Source organism: Passer montanus, unplaced genomic scaffold, assembly GCF_014805655.1.
Source record: "Passer montanus isolate IOZ18808 unplaced genomic scaffold, ASM1480565v1 scaffold38, whole genome shotgun sequence".
Taxonomy (NCBI): domain Eukaryota; kingdom Metazoa; phylum Chordata; class Aves; order Passeriformes; family Passeridae; genus Passer; species Passer montanus.
In genome coordinates, this window is record NW_024368596.1 from 5896924 (window position 1) to 5918745 (window position 21822).

Here is a 21822-nt window from a genome sequence, read left to right on the forward strand (position 1 = left end):
CTAAACACTAAAAAAATCCTTATTCCTCACCGAGAAACTACTTTTGGGCAAGCAAAGGGAAGGACAAAGTTGGGGATTTTTCCATATTCAGCCAGAAATGTAAGTGGCTCCCATCTGTGATCATTTGAAGGCAGCAAGTATAGTGCTAGAAGTAGGAATGTTAATGAATAATTGCAACTGCAAAATAAGAGAAAATATCGCTTCATGAAGGCTCTTTTTTTTCATACTTTCTTTTTAGATGGTTGCCCAGGTCTCTGTTATGGAAATGGGAGGTGCACTCTTGATCAGAATGGGTGGCACTGTGTTTGTCAAGTGGGCTGGAGTGGCTCAGGATGTAACGTTGTCATGGAAATGGTGTGTGCAGATAACCTGGACAATGATGGAGGTATGATACATAATTCATGTTTCTCTGTTTATCTGTCACATCCTTGACTGCCATTTAAATCCATAGTTTCGGTGTATGCTTTCCTTTTTATCACAAAATGTCAATGTTTGTCTGTTTGCTCAAGACAGTTGTTCCATGACTTCATCTGAAATAATACAGTGAGGAAACAGACCCTTGTGCTGGATGCTACTGAAGGCAGAAAATATCTGTGGCCATATTTACCATGCCAATACTTGCTTTTTTTTCTCATAAAAACCAAAACAAAACAGAAGTTTAATAAGTAATTTCCTTTATCTCCTTGCCACTCTTCCTCATAATTCTGTCAGCCTTTCAGAAAAAACAGCCAAGAGACACCCAAACAAAAGAAACTTCTGTGCTTGTCAAAATGCATCCAGTTAGTCTTCTATGATTATTAATTTAATATGTTTGCAAGCATAAAGTGCACATTTGCAGTTGCTTTTAACATTCGTCTCTCTTAATATTTCTACTGAGACACAGCACAGTTCTTGCAATTATCTGGACCTACTTTTGAAGGACTGTTGAGGAAAGTAATGTAGAAAGTTTGCAGAAGAGATTTTGGAAAGTACTGTAAACAGAGCCCTGTACTGAAATAATCATGTGCTCCTTTCTATCAGTTGAACAAGGGTATTTGGCACTCAGTTCTCTGTGATCTTGATTTCATTCTAAGGTTGCATAAGTTTTAGGTTTGCTGGGGAAAACATAGTACTTTCATACGTTGGTTTCTGCCTCTGTTCCAAGAGTTTGCTTTAATACAAGAGTTGGAGCCTTTTTTTTTTTTTTTTTTTTAAGAGAAAAACATCCAGCTCTATTTCAAACTTGCCAGTGGGTAGTGGGAGAGAAGCCACAATATTCCTGACTGGTTTCTCTGAGAGTTAATTATTTTTCCTGTCTGTTTTAGGAATACTTATTTACTTAATGGTCAAGGACTATTACTTTTCTCTCCTTCCCTGCTACCATCCTTTACAGTGTGCTTGTACCATCCTCAGAGCTGTGCAGCAGGATTCAAGGCCAGGTTTTATGAGGCTTTGAGAAACCTGCAGCAGTGCAAGATGTCCCTCCCCATGGCAGGGGGTTAGAACAAGGTGATCTTTAAGGTCTCTTCCAACCCATACTCTATATGATCAGCCCCAAACATGGTTAAATTTTTTTGCTTAGATTGTACACTGAGATGTATTAAAATACATATTATCTTACTGTGTCACACCTAAAGACCATATCAGTGTCCTGGATGAGATCTTACACTTGACTGTAGGGACAAACCTTGCTATGATGATTGTCTGTTTTCTTCTAGGTCATTGATAAATTAAGCTTGATGTAGGTCCAAGGACTGAGGTCACTGTGGGACCTCAATAGAAACATTCTGACTCAGTGATGATTCCTCATTTACAGATATATTTTGAGACCTTCTGATTTTGTATCCTGTGGGCTCTAAGACCCTGCTGTCTTTTGGCGAAGCCTTCCTCATTTCTGAACCCTATTCAAAATCACCTTATTCCTCTTTTATCCTTCCTTTTCCACTTTATTTCCAAGAGGTCCAAGAACCCTGTCTCTGCCCACTGTGCTCTCCTGCACTGGAGTGTGTCCCTGTCACACAAGGTCCCACAGCTGGCATCCCTGCCCCCTGTGCTCTCCCATCTGTCGCTGCTCTCCCCCGCTGTCCCAGCCACTGACTCACCCGCCTGCACTTCTCAATCTGCCCACTGAAACCTGGTCAGCCTGTAATGCATGGAAAGCATTTTCTGGTACACTCTGGGAACTGGCTCTGTGTAAACTGCCCTGTACTGTGGTTTTGGGTGCTTTATATTCTGCAATAACAGTGAGTTATTGGAAGAGTTGGCACTTTTAACTCTAAATCTCCTTGAATTTGTCAGTTTAAGGCAGACACTTCACATCATTTCACTGCAGCTTTTAAAAGCAATTTTCTTTTCCCTTTTTAATGGGAACATAACATGGACTAGGACAGCTCTGTTGACATTAAAATTAGAGATAAGTGCAGAGAGAAATATTTAATTAATCTGACTATTACAGATGGGCTAAATGTAATTAAGTTTTCTTCACAATTTCCTATAAGAAAATAAAATTATATCTACATATTATAACCACTTCTCTTTATATATATATGACATTTGTAGGACCTGGTTTGGCAAAATTATAAATTAGAAAAATTCCCCTAAAGTCATTGGAGTTATACCAGTGTTAGATGAAATCAGAAGCTGTGTGTTTTAGGGTTTGTATACCAACACAACAGGAAAATCAGGCTGGGAAGGAGGTGTGACATTACCTCTTAAGTCGTGTCTGTTGGGAGGTTGAGCCTTAGACTGTGAAAAAGAGTATTATGGTTGCATAGCAAGTTTCCCTCCATCAAGCTACATACCTGGAGTAGGTTCATCAGGATGGAAGTTATTAGCATTTCCTCCTGCAGCTGAGGTGACTTAACAGCTTGCACTCAGGTGAGTTAGACACAGCTCAGGTGGTAGCTTCCTAAGGCCTTAGGATGTGATCATAGTGACACATAGCCCAAGAGATAACTAAGTGCCCTTGTATAGGCCAAATCATGGAATTCTCGCCTAGCAAAGGTCTTAATCATTCCAGCTGTGTTTAAATCCAACATTTGTATCTCAGTCCTGTTGTGCTTCAAGTTCATGAGGAGGAGGTCACCACCAAAAAGCAAAGCTGTAGTAAAGTTCAGCAATCATAATTTCAAACAAACTCTAATTTTAGGACTTACACAAGAGGATAATTTTGTGTAGTTTTAAGTTATTTTTTTCAGTTAATTTGTCACATGGTACTTTTGGGGATGGAAAAACTGAAATTTTTATCATTTAAAACTACATTTAGAGACACAGTAAAAAAGAAACAGGTTAGTCCCAACCATAGGGATTCAATAATGTCATTTAATTGACATGAGGACGAGTTAGTGTTGTGCTTTACCCTCTATTAAGATCACAAAAGCTTTGGGAGGGGGAAATTCTTGAATTAATTTTTTAAGGACTGATATAATCATATAAAGAAAAGCCATAAGCATGTTCACAGGCATCCTGGTCCTGCAGCCACTGAAGCAGCAAGATCCCCTCAGTGCAGTAAGATAAAACACGTGTGGAACTATTCTCAGGGGCAGGGAAAGTACAATTTCTTTTAGAGCCCCATTAGGATTCTCTGCACTTGTTCCCTGGCTGTACCAGAGCTGCCTTTCCCATTCCAGCTCATAACTCTCTGTTAGCTTTTTCCTGCTCGCAGACTTAAGGGCATGTTTACCTGTTCAAATATCACTACAAATATCAGTGGAAAGGTCTTAGCATTATAACAGATGCACGATGGCATGGTTTGCACTTGCTCTCATGGAGTGCTTCTGCAGTCTGTTAGCAGTGTGATGTCCATTAAAAAATGCCAAGGAGTCAAGCAGGTGTCCTTTGCAGTGGGGCTCTTCCCTCACTGTGGCTTCCCTCAGCATAATTCCCCATTCCTTATCCTCCTTTCAGTGTCACAACTGACTTGATTTCAGTTTATAAGATGAGCCATTCAGCTCATCTGAGCAGGGCATTTCCTCTTGTACTGCCACTAATTTAGATTCATTGGAAGCTCCAGTAGCTCCAGAAGATTTCTAGAAAGCTCTGCTGAGCTCTTTGCACAGAAGGTGCCTGTGTCTTGGGGCAGGAGGCAAAACACACTGCTGAGGTGTGGGGGTCCCACCCCACTCAGTTGTAGCCAAGCTACAATTTGTCTGATTTTGGGACATATATTTACCCAGCTGCTGCATAAACAGGTCTTTGTCTCAAGCTGAAAGTTGTAGCCTGTCACTCCATTAGTTTCTTTGATACAGATCTCTTTTAAATTTTTCTGCATCTCCTTTTATCGTTTGTCTTTCATGAATCAATCTTGCCTGTTTGTTTTTAAGGAAAATGCTGTTTACTACAAGCTTTGAATTCTTTTCCAAATATGCCTTCAGTCACTTCAGACAGTTATTGTAGCATTCTCCAAGCTTTTCCAAGCACAAGGAAATATATGACTCAGCATAGCCTTGGGTTGATAACCAGTGCTGCTAAAATATTGATGTATTTCTGACCCGTCCATTGGCGTTTTAATAACCTATCCATCACAGAGATATTGAGTCCATATATAAGTAATATGCTATTATTACCCAATATAAATAATACTGATGGGAATGGTTTTCATTGTTGCTGAGCAGTGAGGGCTCTCTAGGGATACTTAGAGTTTCTGAAAACCCTGATATATTCCTATTGTCCCCAGTGTGGAAGGCCAAACACTACTGGTGCTCACTGGGTAAAACACTCACAGCCTTTCCATAGGTACACTGATGGGTGTCCTTATATAAACACCAGTGTTCCCAGTTAACAGCCTCACTGTCTGCTGCCTGCTATGTATTATGGATAAAATTTGGGCACTTTGAATTAATGCATATGAATAAGCATTAGAGACTCTTGACAGTTGCTGCTGCTGCTGCTTCGTCTCTTCTGAAGTTACTCTTTGATTCCGTTTGCTTAGATTCCTGGCAACACTAATTAGGCTGAACTGAGCCTGTGGTGAATAAAGTCAGCACAGGCAATATTTAAGGAGACACTTAAATCCCATTTTTTACTTTCTATGGAAATGTTCTGAACATAGATCTCACAGCTCCATCTCTGGCTTGCACTCACTGGGATCAGTTCAGACAGAGCAGGAGTGCACTGATACACACACACACTCCTCTGGGAAGCTCTGCAGCAGTGAAAATGAAAGTCATTGGTACTTACAGAATTATAGAATATCCTGAGTTGAACAGGACCCCCAAGAATCATCCAAGTGTGGCTCCTGACCCTGCACAGGACAGCCCCAAAAATTACACCAGGTATCTGAGAGAGTAATCCAAACACTTCAACTCTGTCAAGTTTCATGCTGTCACAACTTTCCAGGAGAGCCTGTTCCAGTGCCCAGCCACGCTCTGGGTGAAGAACCTTTTCCTAATATCCAACCTAAACCTCCTCTGACACAGCTTCATGGTGTTCCCCCAAGTCCTGTCACTGGTCACCAGAGAGGAGAGATCAGTGCCTGTCGCTCTGCAGGTGTTGAAGACCACAGTGAGGTCTTCCTCAGTCTCCTCCAGTCTGAACAAGCCAAGTGACCTCTGATGCTCCTCTTAGGGCTTCCCCTAGAGGGCTTGCACCATCTTCATAGCTCTGTTTGGACATTTGCTAATGGCTTTATATCTTATGTCATGGTACCGAAAACTGAGCACAACCTACCTAATCTAGAGATTAGATTTTCGTGTCACTGAGCCAGAACATCATTAGGATGTGTTTGTGAGCATGTCTGCGTGCATGTTCATGCACCATATAAGCATCTACACCACTTTTTGTAGTATTCTGGGTTTGACATTACCATAAAACTTCAAATCTGTTCATTTACATTAACCAGGTAGTTAATTTCAGTATATCTTCTGCATGTGTGAAAAGAGATTGAAAGGGTGAGAGCTCTGCTCATTTAATGAACTTTTAAGCAGAAAAATAGCAATTGTAAGTTTTATTTCTAACTAGCTATGTTTTTCTCACCAGATAGTGGATGTTTTATTAAAATAACTAACATCAGCAACATGGGAGGTAGAGTCTGATTGAATTTTTCATTTTCATAGCCAGTTAATAAAGTGTCTCAGTGGTTTAATAGAAAAGAAGCTGCTGTGCAAGTTGTTGTGTGCTTCACTGGTGAGGTGGGGAGGCCACCACTGCTGATGTGAACCACTTTGTTCTTTGTCCCCTTACCAGTGTCCCCGTGCAGGGCCTCTTTACTGTCCTTGGGTGCTCCTGAAATTGTATCTGGACAATTTGTACCAATTGTGGACACAGATCCATTTTCAGGACCGTGAGTTATTGTGATATTGCCATATTTGTGCTCATGAATTGCAGGTGCTACAAGGGTGGATGAGAAGAATAGAGATGCTGGGATTTGAAAAGTGGGTGACAGAGGTGTTTGTATCAGGCACAGAATATATGACTTGTTCAATGTTCTTGCAATTAACTTAAAGCTGGCAAAATGCCTTTTTTGTTTCCAACTGTTATTTTATTTTAATGATAACTTAACACAAGTATTCAGCAGCACATGGAGAGGTCAAATGCAAAACATAAAAAATGCACTCGCTGTGCATCATTTTCCCAGACATAGAAAGTAGAGAGTTTTATATTGCTGGAAAGTAGCCAGTGGAGAGGTAGGTCCATAGCCACAGGTCCATTGCCAATTTTTCTGGCTGCTGAAGGTGATCATGCCTGTGGAAGAGAGATTGCTGCCCAATGTGTACATCAGAAAATGTGCTGTACCAAGCACAACATGAGCCTTCTAGGACTGCAGCAGAAGCATAGCTGAGGAAGTAATTTCACAACATTTGTGACATCCCTTCCATCATATAGAAGAAGGAATTTATATATACATATATATATATATGTATGTATACAAATGTATAAGCAAGAAACTGTATTTTGTTTGATGGAAAACTTTGTGTGATTCCATTGACACACACTCCTGACCCAATAAATATTAATATCATTTCTTATAGAAGGCTTCCTGAAAAAATCTGTTTCCCAGCAAAGGAATGGGAAAATTTTGTCCTAGTTCTGTGATCTATTGCAATGCAGATAGGAGTGCTGTGACTGAAAACAGAGGAACTTGTTTTGCCATGCTCTGCCTTCTCTTTGAGGTTGTTTAAATTATTGAAGAGTACTATGAAGTGCTTTCTATCTTGAAGTTGATCTTTGTAAATTCTGTTTTAGCAGTAATATTAAACATATTTTAATTTTCTAATTCACTTTCAAAACAAAAATCCCAGTTCATCATTATCCTTGCATACAAAAGAAGGTACCTGGAGGATGGGAAGCCATAATCTCAGACTCAAAATGTAAATCACTTTATTATATAAGGCTGTAGTGCACTGTGAATGTGTCTGACTTTCTTTCATATAAAATAAATTAAAAAAATGCTAATAACAAACCAAAACCATTTACACATCTGTAATACATTTTAGTCTGCACCTATGCTGTGATGCTCTTTGGGGTAATTGACAGTAAAAACTTCAGTGTACAGGGATCTCCTGCTGTATGAATTACAGTGTTTGCTGTTTGTAGCCGTTTGTTCACACTCCTGACTGTTGTCTCCTAAGATTTAAAAGAAACCCAGCTGATTTGCTAACACAGTGAGCTTTTTAATAGTTGGTTCCCGATATGGAAATTTAACTAAAATTGTGACCACTGCTTGAGAACTGACTAATGTATTTGTAGCATTTTCAAGTGAATGAATTTGACAATATAGTTTATAAACAAGATTTATTTGGCTTTTTTTTTCTTTTCTGGGTTATTCTCCTGGATTAAAAATCTCATTTCAAATAGGATTGGCTTGTTGAAAATTTTGTCCTCATGTGCACTTGTTAATACAATTTGCATTATCACAACCTGCCTCCATGTGTAGCTTGTGATTCTGTACCAGCATGGTTTGACTGGTTCATTTTGATGGATATTGTGCTAAATTATAGGAGTTTTCTTTCGAGGTCTTAGATTTGGATTTTTTTACTTTTTTTCTTTGAAATTGTTTAATGTAAAACCAATGTCTTGAATGAGCCTAAAGTGGAACAAAGATTTTGTTTTGGCTTAAGAGTTTCCTGTTTGACCCAAAACAGGTGTTTTATTATTTTACTTCTTCACAAAATGAGAAAACTATTTTTCAGTTCTGTGCAAGTCAGTTTCTCTTCTAAATTTTTATTGATTGTTTGGAGCAAAGGTGGAAATTGCATTATTCAGACAATTGTAGTTAATTATCCTAAAATACACATGGCAGTCTGGGCCAAATATATGATTTTAAGAGTCCACAGAGAAGCTGCTGCTCTGCAATTCCTGCCTTACTGCCCATGAAGCATCTTCTCTGAGCCTAACATGTGTCTTCTATTTCATTCTGCATGGCTGTGAGAGGAGATTGAAATCAATTCCCATCTGACCAATCAAAATATTTTTTTAAAAATACATCATGAGACAGAAAGAGAGTCCATGAATGATGGTCTAGGACCTAGATGGTTCTAGGACCTAGAACAATGCTCCTTTGCATTAATACTGATATTTGGGTAGCAGTTTCTTTCTCTGATGACTTTGTAGCCTTTGTTGCCTGTAAGCTGGATTCCTGCTGAATCCAGCACTTCATAGTTTTAGTGCTGTTAGGACACTACAGTCTCAAAATTACTTGTTCAGATGTGCTTCTGGGACTTCACACCCTCCTGATGGGAAACCCTCCCTGCTGTCGCCCTGGGAGGCTGAAGAGGCAAATGAAACCAGGTGCGAGTAATCCAAACCAAAATAACTCCATTTGCAGAACCTGGAAGAGCTTATAAGGCAGTCATGCTGCTGACAAGTAATCTGCAAAGAAAAGAGGAAAATTGAGTCTGAGTGGAAGATGGAAAAACTGCTTTCCCTTTTCTTGGTTTCTTTTTGTGTACAGCCTGAATGCCCTGTGTTGGTCACCAGGTATGTAAGCTCTTGACCAAAGCAGAGGAAAATGAGGACTCTATTAGAAAGAGCAAAATAGTTAAGTGTTATTGTAGCTATTTCTTTCCTAGGCAGACCTTCATATTCTAATATTTCTGTGACCTTTCACTTTTCTTTCTTATATAAATGAGAGAATCAGGTCAGCTCAGTTCCCACATCTAATAGCTTGTTGACAAGTAAAAAATTAATCAGAATTGCTAGTGTGGAATAAATTACTCCAAAACAGCTTCCCCGTGGATACTGTTATTCTGAAATAAATACTTCTTTTTTCTGATTAGCACAAAATCTGCTGGACCAATGTTTGTCAAGTTTCTCAGGTAAACAGTGGTGATCTTGTAGAAATTGGTATCTTCCAGAAAATCTGTTGATTGCTTGAACAAAACTTGTCACTGCCATAACCCTTCCCCTGGCAGAGCCACTACCAGTATAAACCACAGAAAGAGGTTTCAATGTCTTTATGACATTTTCAAGTCTAGTAGAATTCTTTAATGTTTGTAGTCTTGGATGATCTGCTGAAAAGCATCTGTCACTTGATGCTTTTCAGTTCTTATTAAGAATATAGAGAGCTTCATTCCTTGGACAAAAAATAGATGAAACAATTTTTTTTTCCTTGAAGTTCCAAGCATACTTTTCAAGTTTCAACCCAAAACACTCCTTCTTTTTTTTTCCATCAGAACACACTGAAAATTACTCTGGTTTATGTTGTGAACTCCATCCCTTCCTGTGTGCATTTGTTTAGACTGGAGGCCCCTTATTGTTTTAGCTTGCTGACTTCCTAGCAGACTTCAGTTCTTCCTAGGCTTTCCTGAATATAAAGTGACTTCTACACTCAAAGTCAATAAACTCAAACACTGCCCTGTGAAGTTAATCTTCCACTGCTGGCAAATGCCTGTTGTCTCCAGGATTTGGGGAATGTGGAAAGCACACACTGACCTGTAGCCATGCCAGCTCTGCTGGAGCCAAGGATCCTAGATTATTGTTGCTAGCTATCTACAGTTGCCCTTGGCTCATCTTTATAAAAACTAGCCTGCTCTATCTGATTTCCCAGTTGCAGAGGATAGATTTGTTAATATTTTTTGCTTAGGCAAGCAATTATCTTGCTCAAGGTTAGGCGAGGATTTTCAGATGCCAGAAAAGCCCATTTCTTTAGACGTGTTTGTTCTGTAGAAGGGCTTTTGCTTTCTTTTCAAAGTGAATGTTTTGTGCTGCCATTTACTGAGCATTCCCACAGAGCTCTGTTGAGAAAGCAGTAGGCTTGACTGGGGATTGGTCTTGCACCCATTAAAATCAACAATAAAACTCCAGGAGCTCCCCTGCTCCCTCTGGAGCACCCCTGAGGTGCAGTTTGCCCAGAGGAGATGCAGTTTGATAGACTTCAAAGTGCTGGTAGGAACAGAAAACAGAAAGTCAAAACATGAAGTGAAAATATCTGACAGCATGTTGATCCTATTGCATTCAAATTTTAACACAAGGGAGATCCATACAGTGATGTGATGACTCTGCATTTATTCAAAGCAACCTTGCTAGAAATACAAAGAAGTGTCTTTGTTGAAGGATAAAACACCTTTATCTCGCTTTAAATGCAGGTAACACAGCTGCTAAGTCATAAAGTGGATGTTGAAGAAGATTGTTGGATATTTTACCATCTCCTATTAAATCTGTTTCTGATTGAGTATGCAATTTAGCCAATTTGGACATCTAAGCTGCTGATAGAAACAATTAAATATCAATAGCCCAATTTTAAGTTTTATTTAGGTGCTTAATTTAGATGCACTTCAGTGCTTCAATTTTCATTGTAGTTTTAGATATTTAAGTAACTTAATTTCACCCACAAATGTTGTTGCAAGTTTGTTCATGAAGAAATGTAGATTTCTGAAAAAATCTATTATTTCTTCTATTTTTCATACTTGAAAATGGAGAAGTAGCTTTATTTTCACTTTCCTAATTTGCTTTCATGGTGCAAATCTATATAGAGCTCTGTAAGTGTCTGGTCACTGGGATAGAGCCTGAATCTAGGTGTGTATTCATGTATCAGCTACAGGATTGGAGTTACAATTATGCCCTTACTGGATCATTCTGGTACTGCAACCAATAAATGGTTATACCACTTGTAAAACTATTGTAGAGCTTAAAACAGAAGTTAGACAGCTATAACAAGTACATTTTTTTATTACTGCAGTGGGGACACTTAGGAGAATTGGGTAAATTTCAGACCTCATTACTGAGGACTGGTTAGTGAGTGTAGATCCCACCTGGGGTGACCAGGCAGTGCTGACAGTAAAGGGCTGTTAGAGGGAGCAGCTGCACAGTGTGGATCCCATGGCACTGACAGGTGAAGTGTAGTGACTTTCTTCTGGAAGACTGTCCTGTTCTTCCCTATTTACTGAGCTTGTAGGTTCTGTTTTTTCACTGAGTGAGGATTTGGTGAGGTGATACGGTGTTAATGACTGAGACAAATAAATCTCCTGGACTAAGCATGTATGTTAATGCTCTATTGAATGTGACTGTGTCATAATCAGCGTGCCTTCACATTGATTACATCCCTCCTGTGCTCTCTGATAATAAATGTGGTGCTTTATTCTCAGAACTGCTCCATTTCCTGAAGTTTCCATTCTTTCCATTTTAGATGGCTTGACAGACTGCGTAGACCCTGACTGTTGTCAGCAAAGCAATTGTTACTCAAGTCCTCTGTGCCAGGGTTCACCTGATCCCCTTGACCTTATTCAGCACAGCCAACCACCCTTCTCTCAGCATCCTCCAAGGCTCTTCTATGATCGAATCAGATTCCTTATTGGGAAAGAAAGCACTCATGTCATCCCAGGAGATGTCTCCTTTGAGAGCAGGTGAGTCTTCTTTTAAATGAAAGACTTTTCTGAATATTGTGAATTGCAATTTAATTATTTAACCAGGAAAAATTTGGGATACATGGATAGCTGAAATTTTTTTGCCGGTGCTCATAAAATACTTAAGAGGATAGCAAACTTTAAAGTCCCAACAGCTGAGGATCTTGGTTATCAGATTGTTGTTGCTACCTGTCTGGTTGGTGGAAGTGTTCCACCAACACACTCTACTGCTCTTATTAACAAGACTGGCTGTTGGGGAAGGTAAGTTGTCTCACACTTGTAAAATCAGCTGGGAAGTTCAGCCCTGCACACTGTACATACATAATGGCAGGATGCAGAAGGACAAGTTGGATTCACATCTGCTGTCTTCAGTCACCTTTCTGCCCAGTACAATTGGATTGGTATTTACAGTGCAATGAAATTAATGAGTGTGACTTACATATAATCTAGACAAATAATTTTAAAACTGCCTTGATACAGCACCTTGATAAAGCAGTGTGGAGTTTACTATTTTGTGCTGCAGGTTATCATGCAAAGAGTGGAATGATCTCTGAGTGTTTGTGAGATTGGCTTTGCCCTTTAACAGGAAGGAACTGTGCAGTACAAAAAGGGCACTTACTTGCTCAGAAAACCTGGTAACACCTATTTTCTTGAGCATCTGAAATAGAGGGGCACATAAGTTTTTATGCTGCAGTTCACTTGGGAAACTATAACTTACATGCTGACAAAGAGATCCACAAATCATCCACATCACCTGACTATTACCCTGTCAACTGGGCCTCTGCATTAGATAAAGCATGTTCCAGTAATAAGCATGTAAGAATTTTTTTATTTTCACTGTACATAGCACTTAGTTTACAACCTCAACACAATCATGCAGACAAATTCAGTGCACTTTTTTCTTCAGCATTAATTTTTAATAAAGTAAATTTGTAAACAGTCATTGCTGATCTGAAATACCTAAACACTTAATCACTATCAATAATGTAACAGGATGTTATAAATATGTAGAGCAGTAGGCCATGAGGATGAACTCCATGAGAAGCACCCACGTGCCACTCGTGGGTCTCTTGGAGTGCTGCACTTATGAATGAGGCCACTGTACTTGGGGCAGGGTCCTTGGCTGGCTGTGTGTGCAGTTTTAACCAAAAGTCACCACTGAAAATTTTTCCTCATCAAACTGCCTCACAGTGGGGAGTTTCCAGAGAGGAGGTGAGTGCTCAAGTTGCCTGTACAGTGTTCTGTGACACTGCAAATGTTAGCAGCCAGATTGTACATAATCCCATCAACGTGCTTTTATAGATATAAGGAATTGATCTTTTAAAGCTATCATTGATGGGATTTAACTTGGATTTAAAAGCTTTTTCTGAGTATTTCATTTCTTTACCCTGATACCTGCCATGCCTTTGAAGACTGAAGAGCAGTGAAGCTCCCTGTGGGAGCAGCAGCCTGCCCTCACCATGGCTTCTGACTTCCTGCCACTGAGGAGCAGGACTCTACTGGCATTGGTGTATCACTGACACCCTAGATACCATTCCCTCCCACTGTAGACAAATTCACAGTTAATTTGAGAAGATCACTGGGATTCAGATGAGGATTGCTGCATCTTTGGAGTCAGGGCAGTGCCTGGAGACTTGTGCTGTGCTGTGTCTCCTGAGGTTCGTCAATAGTAATCTGCAATGTGCTGGGCACCCCAAAGGAACATCCTCAGTCCACACTTTGCTTGAGCCTTGAGTCTTCCAGGCTGTTGAAATATTGTTCATCCATAAGTCAAATATTATTAAAAACTGCCAGAATTTTACTCAAGGATGAGAGATAAGCAGGGTTTCTGAAAGAGGCAATAGCTAAATTGTGGTGCTTCTGTTCAGAAATCTTCCTCTGACATTGCCAATCTGACTGTCATCTTGTGTCGGTTCTTCTCCTGGGAATTAAGATTACTGAAAAAATACAGAAAGACAACTGCTGCTACAGTAAAAAACATCAGAAATCTGTGATCCAGCCTATCTGGAAAGAATGCTTGAGGGGTTTTAATCTCCTTTGGGCTATTGCTGAAAAGGTTGTGTCTAGGCAGATGATATTAACTCATGGCTGCCTGCAATGCCACTGATTTTATAGCATTGGTGTTTCAGCATGAAATGTCAGAAGGACTGTATGGAATTGTGGCATGTATTTATTTCAGAGCACTGCCATCCATTCCCACTTGTACTCCAATTTTGCAAAGCCCTATCTGCCTTTTTTTTACTTTTTGTTTCCCTTTACAAGAAATCTCTGAGGGTGATAGGAGCACTTCCTCTTAAGGAAGAGACATCTCTCCAGTGTTTTCAGTCTTCTGATTCAAATGCCATTGTGCAGTGTTTTACTATACCACAGGTCAGTGGAACTCTAGTATGGGTGATGTTTGCATGAATCTCACTGGAGACAAAATGTTGTTGATGAGATCTTGGAAAGCTATCCAAAATGGTGAAGATTATCTCTGTCCTTCATATTGGAAGTGTTTGGTCTCTGCTGTATCCTGGAATTTTCCAAATAATCTGATATAGTAAAACTAGTTGTTCTGACAGCTGCTGAGACATCTATCCTTCTGCATTTGCATCCTGGACTTTAGCTTAGGTCCAATATTTAATCATTTGGGTTATACATACTGTCAGGATTTGCATGAGCCATAGCTAAATACCACACCAAAAATAACGTTAAGGGGCTACATGTTTGGAAAACATTTTGCTTTTTGTTGTGTCAAAGCTGTGTCATATACATTGGGTTTTTACAAACTCCCACTTAAACTGTGACATGCTGAAAGGCAGATTAGAGACATTCTGGATAAATGGAAATGTACTTGCTTACATCAGGCATGGTTTTAACCTACTGCACATAGCAGGGTGTAGCAGATTATAATGCTTTTGTCAGCTTCAGTTCTCAGGAAGGTTTTTAGCTTGTTTCTTTGCTGAGGTTTTTTTTTTGTTGTTGTTGTTTTAATGCATGCTTCTGGCAAGCTATTTGACTCACTGCAAATTGCCCACGAAAAGGGTCCAGTGTATGGTACTGAATTAATTACCCTTCAAATGCTGCTTACAGCAACATTGTCAGCAGGAAGAAATGAATGTACCTCACTAGCCTTCAGCTTCATTTCTCTCATTGAAGATTTTAATCAGAAATGTAATACAGTAAATGGCATCTTCTGGTAATGTGACACTTGCAAATTCACAAGCTGCTTGACAGAGTTCCATATCTGAGCCTAATGTCTCAGCCTAAGGTGCTTATTGGAAACTTAATATGCAAAACAAAAGTAAAAAAGTAGCAGGTAAGTAGCAGCAGAGCAAAGAAGAATGGTGGTAGTGTAATAAAATGCTTTGCAATTACTGAAAGAATACATCTGAAATTTAAACTTCTGTTCATATTTTAAATTAGAGATGTTAAACAAACTGCCTGACAGCAGAGACCTGAGATCTACAGAGTAGTGAGTTCCTCAGTTGCTAGTGGAATGACCCATCAAGCACTGACAGTGGAATCCTGCTTCTTTTAGGCCACCTGCAACCCGTGGGAATCTCAGCTTTCTCTCAAAAAGCCAACTGCTCCCTCTGGAGTTGCAGATTTAGTACAGCTTGCCAGGGGACTGGGAACATTTTTAATGCATTTGAAAGCACTAAGGCAGCTTATCAGGGGCATGTTCTTGCCCAGCTTCACCAAATTAGAAAAGACATTTTTGCACTTACTTTCGAGTTAAAGCAGCTTGGAAAGCCTTAGGTCTGAGATTATGCAATCATCACAAATAGGTGGCTGTTGGACGGATAGTACAAGTTATCCCCCGTGAGAAAGCAAAGCAGGGCAGTCACAGGAGTGTGGAATAAGTCTTAGAGGCAGAAAGTACAGTGCATGGAGGAGACATCATGGTCTTTAGAGGTTTCTCTGCTCAAATGAAGAGAAGCAGTGAGTGGTAGCAAGGCCCCCAGCTCAGCTGGGAAGAGGATGGATGTTGAAGCAAGGAAGCGTGAAGTGGCAGTTGACTATGAAGGGACATCACTGCAGGGAACATGCTCTAAAAGCTCTGTAAGGGAAGGAATTAAGTGAGGTGTTCTCTGAGCAGCAGAGCTGCAGGGAACCTGCCTGCCAGCATGCCTGGGGACGTGGGGTCTGCCCTGTGAGCTGCCAGGGCACTGGGGAACAAGGGGGACTGGCTGCAAGCTGGGGCTCTTGGTTACCTCCTGAGCCTTGGAGACTCATGCTGGTCATAAAGTAACTGAAAAATGTTTTCATAGCTGCAGAAAATGCCAGAATTAAAGCTAATTTTGATCAAATGCTTAGGCAAAGATTTAGTAGATTCTGTTAATTCAAAAAGGGGCCAGAGAAGACTCTTCAACTTACAGTAGGTCATAAAGAGACATTAAATAATGAGGACAAATGTAGGAGCACAGAGGCAGGCTTAGGACATGTAAAATCCAAGAGATTAGAAAGACAATTCAGTACAGGTAAATGTAGAATAATGAGGTTTACGTGTCTTTATCACATACCGTAAATATGTGTGGCTTGTAAATATGATGAATAAAAAAGGAGAGTGTTGAAAGATAAGTCTCTTAATATTATTTATGAATAATGGGAAGTAAAGTGAATGAGTAAAGGAAAGAAAGACCATGGATGGAGATTTTGATGAGCTCTTATACAAATCTGTGTGCTTGATGAAATATGAGGACAGAGTAGTGTCAGAAGACAGGTCTGTGTGGAATGAACAAACAGGAGTGCAAGAATAATGCACTGAATAATGATTACTCCCAGGGGTCTCACTCTCACACCTAAATGTGTTGTAAATATATGGAGTGTATTAATAAAGGTATTAGAAAAGAAAATGCACATCTGTTGATGTAAGAAATACGGGAAAATAATACAAACAAGTATTTTCTGCTCTAAGAAATCAGAGTAATTGGACCTGGCTGTTCTTTTGAGTGTCTTGTGAGTCTGTTGAGACAAACAGGAGCTCAATTGCCTTCAGTGGAGCAGCAAATTTTGGGCCACAAATAGGGCCACAACCAATTTACTTCATGTAGAAAACAAAACAGGTGATAAATCAGAGCTCTTGTTTTGCATATTGGCAGTAATGCAGCACCTCCCATTCCTCTAGGATTTATCAGCATCTTTTCATGGCCTGGGAGTATGGAATTCCTATTAGCAACTGTGGTGAATGTTGTACTGGCAAAGAGGTTAATTTTTACCAGTTGTGTGTTCTCAAGTCATAGTCAGATGGGTTTGATGATATCATGGTGATAAATCAGTGTCCTGTTACTGGCTTAGGAGAATGGGATCTTAAGAAGCATGTCAAAATTTTCAGAAATTTATGTTCTCTTATTTCTGCATATGATTTCATTGGATCATGGTCAGTCTCTCTAGGGATATTTTTTTAATTCATATTTAGACTCCTACATAACTTTTGTCTGAGGAACTATTAAGTTTTTTTTCTTTAGATCACATATTCACTGTGCAGTGGCTGTGTCTGTTGAGGTTTGCCACAAATTTTCAAGCTGAGAAAGAAACATAACGATGCCTAAATTTATGCTTGTCATTTATAGTGAGTAATTAATGCCAGTTCACTTCATAAGTATTGTACTGGTTTTGACCCTAAATCTCCTAATGTTAGCAAAAAACTTCTGCATACACTGTTCACTTCATTATCTCAAACCGCAGTTCCAGGAAATAACTGCAGTGGTATCATGAGTTTCCAAGACCTGGGTTGGTTCAGCCAGTGGAGGTGTGGTGTAGCTGACAGCCCACGGCAAAACTACTGCGAGGAATTTCAGTGGAATGCTGCTGTGTAAACACTTAGAAAATCTCACTAGGTCCTAATCTACACCATAAGGATATTTTACGTTGTACTTCTCATCCTTAGGAGACCTGATTCCTGTGTGTTTCTTTATTCAGATAGGTAAAAGGCTAAAGCTGAGATAAAGAGTAATTTCTTCACCATTTCTGTGACTAAGGTGAAAGCAGTGGTCAGAAAGGACAACAGTGGAGGTTCAAATTGGACAGTAGGCAGAACTAACCATGAGTAGAGCACTCGTGCAGAGGCATTGGAATGGGTAACTTGGTGAGCTTATAGAGTTAGACAAGCATCTGTCTGGACTGATGTAGGCATAGTTGATCTAACCCGAGGCAAAGGAATGGACAAGATAAAATCTTGTATTTCCTTTCAGCTCTCATTTTCTATGACTCTGTGATCCTGTTAGCCTCCGATTAGACGCACTTAGTAATGAGTTCACTTTCCTGTCCATTGACTTTGATGTCTTCTGCTGTGCTGCTATGTTCCAACCTCTTCACTGGAATGTGAGGATAAAGTGGAAAGTGGGTGCAAGTCCAAAGCATCCCAGAGGGAATTTAAAAGAGCATCACGTGTGATGGGGGATTGAGAAAAATGTATGTTACACTTGATTAGGCACCCTGTGAATTTACCTATACAACTTTGTGAAGTTGGGTGAAGCCTGTGTATCTCACTGCTGCCTTATCACATTAGTTCAGCTTTTTTCTAATAGACAGCAATGCCCTATACCTAGCAGCAGGGAATGAGGTTTCATTCTCTCCTTTCACAAACCATCACTCCCTAGAGCTGCAGCAAGCTAAATCACACTATCAGTGAAACCTTTGCAGTGCCATTCAGTGGCAGAGCAAATAGTACCCTTAAATTTGTGAGGAAACAGGAATATATTTTCTCTATACCAACAGTTCATGGGAGAGTCTGTGTGCCATCCTTATGAGAGAATGCTTTCTCAAATCAATCTTTTGGGCTTGTATGACTTCTCTTGCAAAAATCAGCAGTCAGTCTGATATCAGAGTGGTTCTGTCTGTCTGGGACCAAAGCAGAACCCGGTTTCTGAAATCAATGCTCTTCTCACCCTCCTCATGTTTGTAACTTGTTGTCTTCTACTCTTCTGGTTACAGACGGGCATGTGTCATCCGAGGCCAGGTTGTAGCAATCGATGGGACACCTGTGGTTGGAGTGAACGTCAGTTTCCTGCACCACAATGAGTATGGATACACCATCAGTCGACAGGATGGAAGGTCAGGCTTTCATGTATAATCCTCCACTGGTTTAGGTTTGTGTAGTTACGGCCATCTGCCAACTTCTATTCATGTACAAAATTTTCATAGACATCACAGTTCACAGTGTGGCTTGAGGATGACATCTGGCCGCCTGCTCTGGGAGCACAGTTGATTGGAGCTCTCTCTAGTGAAGGGACCAAAGAAGAAAGAGAAGAAAAAAACCTGAAATGCAACAAAATTACAGTGATATTCAAACTTCTGGAGTCAAAATGTGCCAGGTCTGCTGGAACAGTACCTTCTTGACATTGGAATATTTTCACAAGTCAGGTTTCCCAGAAAATATCCTGTCTTCCTGCTTTTTTTTGTTGTTAAGTGTGAATCATCCAAGTAGTTTATTGAGGCATCAATGAAGTCAAATCCTTTAGTTGATCACCTGAGGCACACCTGAGGAAAATTGGGAACAGACTCTTTCCATTACAGACGGTTAAATTGCTGTTCCATAACCAGCCCTGGCTTCCCCTTCTTCCCCACCCTCACAGGTCTGAGTTCATTTCTCAAAGCAGGTGAGGTTTCAATATATTCTATATTGCACTCCAGGGCTGGCCATCCATTTGCAATAGGGTCATGACTTGCTCCTGAACTTCAATTAAGCTCTTAAGGGCAGTTTAAGACTTCATCTTCCTTGGCTGGATTGTGAATTACAAGAAATCTGAAGCTGTCTTCCAGCAGGGAAAAAGTGGTGCAATTTGTCACTGTTTCCACAATTTTTTTTTTTTGTTTGGCTTTGCCAATTTATAGAAGTAAGGAGCGTGCATATTTATTTCACCTGGGTTTATTGACTTTCAAATCGCACTACTGAAAGTTAGTAATTATCGTTGCCTCCTTACGCTAGCCTGGATAAAGTTGTTGCATTAAAATATGCTACCTGTATTTTGCTGTGAATGTAATCGGTGTCATTTGGGAAATGTGATGAGATATGCATAATTAAGTCTGACTTCTTATCACAGTTTGTTACCATCAAAAACCTCCATAATAGATGCATTCAGTAATACAGAGAGTGAAGTAGCTATTTACATATTACCTTGTGTTGCCTGACTGTGGATGTCAGAAACTCTGGAAATTGAGACCGTGCATCATACCTTCTATATCCCACTGTTTTGCAGCCCAGATGTGCCAAAGGTTCTTCACAGTTAGCTCCCAGAGGATCACCCTCCTTGTGTTCAAGAGCTGACTCAGTTCTCAGTGCAATTAATCACCATCATACCCAAAAATTTCATATCCTGTGCAGGGAGGTCATATGCACAGTGTACTCAACCTTTTCCTCCTGCTGCTTTTAGAAGAAGGGAAAGGGTTATGTTAATAGAGCTAAGGCCTAACAGGCTTTAAAGCCCTCTTATTCTGCTTGCTCTTCCTGCATAGATGATGAGTGGCATCCTTTTTCTGGGATAGGAATGTCATTTCATATAAACCAGAGCAACTGGGTTGACACTTCTGTTACAGATGGCTCGTTGGTATTGATGCTAGTAGATAAACAGAGGGGAGAGAGGCCAAGTAACACTGAAATTCTGCGCCTTGGTGTGGATGCATACAGGGAGAAAGCACAAAGAGGTAAAGCTTCGTTGTGGATACCAAGGTGATACAAGGAGTGTACACTTGAATGACTTCACATACTAAATTCAGAGCTGTAATAATAAAGTTTCTGTTTGTGATGCATTGAAAAGTGTGGTAATGTGATTAAAAAAAAACACCAGAAAGAAATAAAACTATTTGTTTTCTTTTTTCTAGTTTTGACCTTGTGGCTGTTGGAGGAATCTCTGTCACTCTAGTATTTGATAGATCTCCTTTCATATCTGAGAAAAGAACACTCTGGTTGCCTTGGAACAGATTCATCATTGTAGACAAAGTTGTAATGCAAAGAACAGAGTCGGACACACCATCTTGTGACATCAGTAGTTTTATCAGTCCAAATCCAATTGTGCTCCCTTCCCCCTTGACAGCGTTTGGAGGGTCCTGTCCTGAAAGAGGAACTGTTATTCCAGAACTGCAGGTAATGAAATGACTTTTAAACAGTTTTTCTGTTGCAGAACTAGGTTGAGACAATCTTCAAAGATAGGGAGCAAATAACTGCTGTAATGTCACTCACTTGGCAGAATAGCTGAAACATATCTATATGGCACTGTTTAACACGATTCTGTTGTCTTTATCCTTTCTTTACTTTTTAATATTTAGAAGAGCTTCATTTCTTACCTTCAAGTAGAAGGAAGTGGGGAATGCTAACATGAACTAGTATTGAAACCTTGATTTGTTAGTAGTGATGTACAAAACCATTCCTAGTTACAGATGAACAGTACAACTTCCCAAACATCAGTGTGAGACATGATGGTTTGAACATTCCTTGGTGTTTTTCAGCCATTCACAGCTTTATGTCACATTCTTGGGTTTTATTACTTTAATTACTTATTACCAAGGTAGAGAGAGCAATTTTAACATGATCTTTAGGACTTCTCTTTTAATTTCAATGTATTTTTTCTTGACACTCCCTTAAGTGTTTAAAGTAATTTCTAATTAACCTTGTAATTAACTGTTGTTTTACTTGGGACTTAAAAGACATTGTGAGAGTCAAGCACACAACAAAACACAGCTCAAGTCATATTAATGCCCTTAATTTTTAGTATGCTATTTGAGCAGTTAGATTTTAAAGAATATTACTTCTTCTGAGTTCTCTTTTAATTTCACCAAGCAAGCCTGGAAGATACTTTGGAGGGTACCTGTAGCCTCATAAAAGTGTTGCTACTTTATTCTACATGTGAGACACCTCTGCCTGAACTGAATTATATTTAAACACCTCTATAACTACTACCATGCTTCTTCCAGTTGATGGTCATACCATTGCTTCACAGAATGTACTTTGTGAAACTAATGAACATAAATTAAGAATAACTGCTGCACACCAGTAAGAAAAAACTGGGTCACAGTGCTCCACATGAGGTGTGCCTTGGTCTTCTTTGAACAGTGGGATACTCAAAGATGCAGTCTACTCAGA

At 39.8% G+C, this 21822-nt stretch overlaps 1 protein-coding gene across 5 annotated transcripts in view; it reads left to right on the forward strand.

Annotated features, from left to right (window-relative positions):
- The window catches only part of TENM1 (teneurin transmembrane protein 1), a 782308-nt gene that overhangs the window by 686925 nt on the left and 73561 nt on the right, over window positions 1–21822 (forward strand). For all 5 annotated transcript variants that reach the window (XM_039717552.1, XM_039717551.1, XM_039717554.1 and 2 more), the window contains 4 exons: window positions 239–385; window positions 11543–11759; window positions 18678–18797; window positions 20565–20826. In XM_039717552.1, coding sequence (XP_039573486.1) covers window positions 239–385; window positions 11543–11759; window positions 18678–18797; window positions 20565–20826 — 746 coding nt within the window. The remainder of the gene's footprint in view (window positions 1–238; window positions 386–11542; window positions 11760–18677; window positions 18798–20564; window positions 20827–21822) is intronic.